Below are 1,571 nucleotides of genomic sequence, written 5' to 3' on the forward strand. Positions count from 1 at the left end.
GTCCCTCTGATGTCTCTCTCTTTGGGGGGGGTGTCTCACTTTGGGGGGGGTCTCTCTCTTTGGGGAGGGGGTCCCGCGGCCGGGGGTCACTCACAGCGCCCGCAGCTTGACCCAGACCTTCCTGCCGGGCACGGCCTTGGCGTCCAGCGGGGACGGGCACCCTCCGGCCGCGTCCAGCGCGCCGCGCTCCCGCTCCAGCCCCGGGAGGCTCCGCGGCGGCTCCATCGCCCCTGGGCACCGGCAGCGCGGCTCAGCCCGGCCCGGCCCGGCCCCTCCGCCAGCCCCCGGCTCCTTCCCGGAGCCCCCCGGTCCCTCCCGGTCCTTCCGCTAGCCCCCGGTCCCTCTGCTAGCCCCCGGTCCCTCTGCTAGCCCCCGGCTCCCTCCGGTAGCCCCCGGTCCCTCCGGTAGCCCCCGGTCCTTCCCGGTCCCTCCGGTAGCCCCCGGTCCCTCCCGGAGCCCCCCGTCCCTCCCGCGGCCCCGGTTCCCGGCGCCTCCCGTAGCCCGGAGCCCCCGCGGCTCCCCCGGCCCCGGTTCCCGGCGGCGCCGGTGCCTCCCGCGGCCCCCGGTAGCGGCCGCAGCCCCGGCCCCTCCGGCCGCGTCCAGCGCGCCGCGCTCCCGCTCCAGCCCCGGGAGGCTCCGCGGCGGCTCCATCGCCCCTGGGCACCGGCAGCGCGGCTCAGCCCGGCCCGGCCCGGCCCCTCCGCCAGCCCCCGGCTCCTTCCCGGAGCCCCCCGGTCCCTCCCGGTCCTTCCGCTAGCCCCCGGTCCCTCTGCTAGCCCCCGGCTCCCTCAGGTAGCCCCCGGTCCCTCCGGTAGCCCCCGGTCCTTCCCGGTCCCTCCGGTAGCCCCCGGTCCCTCCCGGAGCCCCCCGTCCCTCCCGCGGCCCCGGTTCCCGGCGCCTCCCGTAGCCCGGAGCCCCCGCGGCTCCCCCGGCCCCGGTTCCCGGCGGCGCCGGTGCCTCCCGCGGCCCCCGGTAGCGGCCGCAGCCCCGGCGGCCGCCCNNNNCGCCCCGGCCTCCCCCCGCCCCCCGGTAGCCGGCGGCTGCGCAGGCAGCACCGGAGCCAAGATGGATCCGGGCACCGGGGGTGGGAGCACCGGCAGGGGAGAGCCGGGAACGGAGGCCGGGAGCGGGGAACCGGCAGGGGAGAGCCGGGAACCGGGAACGGGGCTGGGGAAACCGGGATGGAGAGCCGGGATGGAGAACCGGGATGGAGAACCGGGAACGGAGAACCGGGATGGAGAACCGGGAACGGAGAACCGGGAATGGGAGAACGGCGAATGGGAGAACCGGGATGGAGAACCGGGATGGGGAGCGGAGGAGCGGGGATGGGCAGCGCCGGCGGGGGAGCGGGGATGCTGCGCGCTCCTACCGGGGGATGCTCGGCCGGTGCCGCCGGTGTCGCCGTGCCCGTGCCCGGTGTCGCCGTGCCCGGTGTGGCCGTGCCCGGTGCCGCCGTGCCCGGTGTCGCCGTGCCCGTGCCCGGTGTCGCCGTGCCCGGTGTGCCCGTGCCCGGTGTGGCCGTGCCCGGTGCCGCCGAGCCCCGCTCGGTCCCCCCCGCCGCCGGCGCTGCC

The 1,571-nt window shown here is 79.3% G+C and overlaps 2 protein-coding genes across 8 annotated transcripts in view; both read right to left on the reverse strand.

Moving 5' to 3' along the window:
- Positions 1 to 1,427, reverse strand: part of PDE1B (phosphodiesterase 1B) — an 8,247-nt gene extending 6,820 nt beyond the window's left edge. For all 7 annotated transcript variants that reach the window (XR_005628131.1, XR_005628130.1, XR_005628129.1 and 4 more), the window contains exons 1-2: positions 1,370 to 1,427; positions 95 to 230 (exon numbers count right to left, since the gene is read on the reverse strand). Coding sequence is in view for 3 of the 7 variants with exons in the window: in XM_039714701.1 (XP_039570635.1) it covers positions 95 to 225 (131 nt within the window). In the remaining 4 variants the exon portion in view is untranslated. The remainder of the gene's footprint in view (positions 1 to 94; positions 231 to 1,369) is intronic.
- Positions 754 to 1,571, reverse strand: part of LOC120504830 (glycine-rich cell wall structural protein 2-like) — a 1,185-nt gene continuing 367 nt past the window's right edge. Inside the window, exons 2-3 of the mRNA XM_039714696.1 lie at positions 1,370 to 1,566; positions 754 to 1,040 (exon numbers count right to left, since the gene is read on the reverse strand). Of these exons, the coding sequence (XP_039570630.1) occupies positions 754 to 1,040; positions 1,370 to 1,566 (484 nt within the window). The remainder of the gene's footprint in view (positions 1,041 to 1,369; positions 1,567 to 1,571) is intronic.

The sequence above is a fragment of the Passer montanus genome, unplaced genomic scaffold (assembly GCF_014805655.1).
Source record: "Passer montanus isolate IOZ18808 unplaced genomic scaffold, ASM1480565v1 scaffold303, whole genome shotgun sequence".
Classification (NCBI taxonomy): domain Eukaryota; kingdom Metazoa; phylum Chordata; class Aves; order Passeriformes; family Passeridae; genus Passer; species Passer montanus.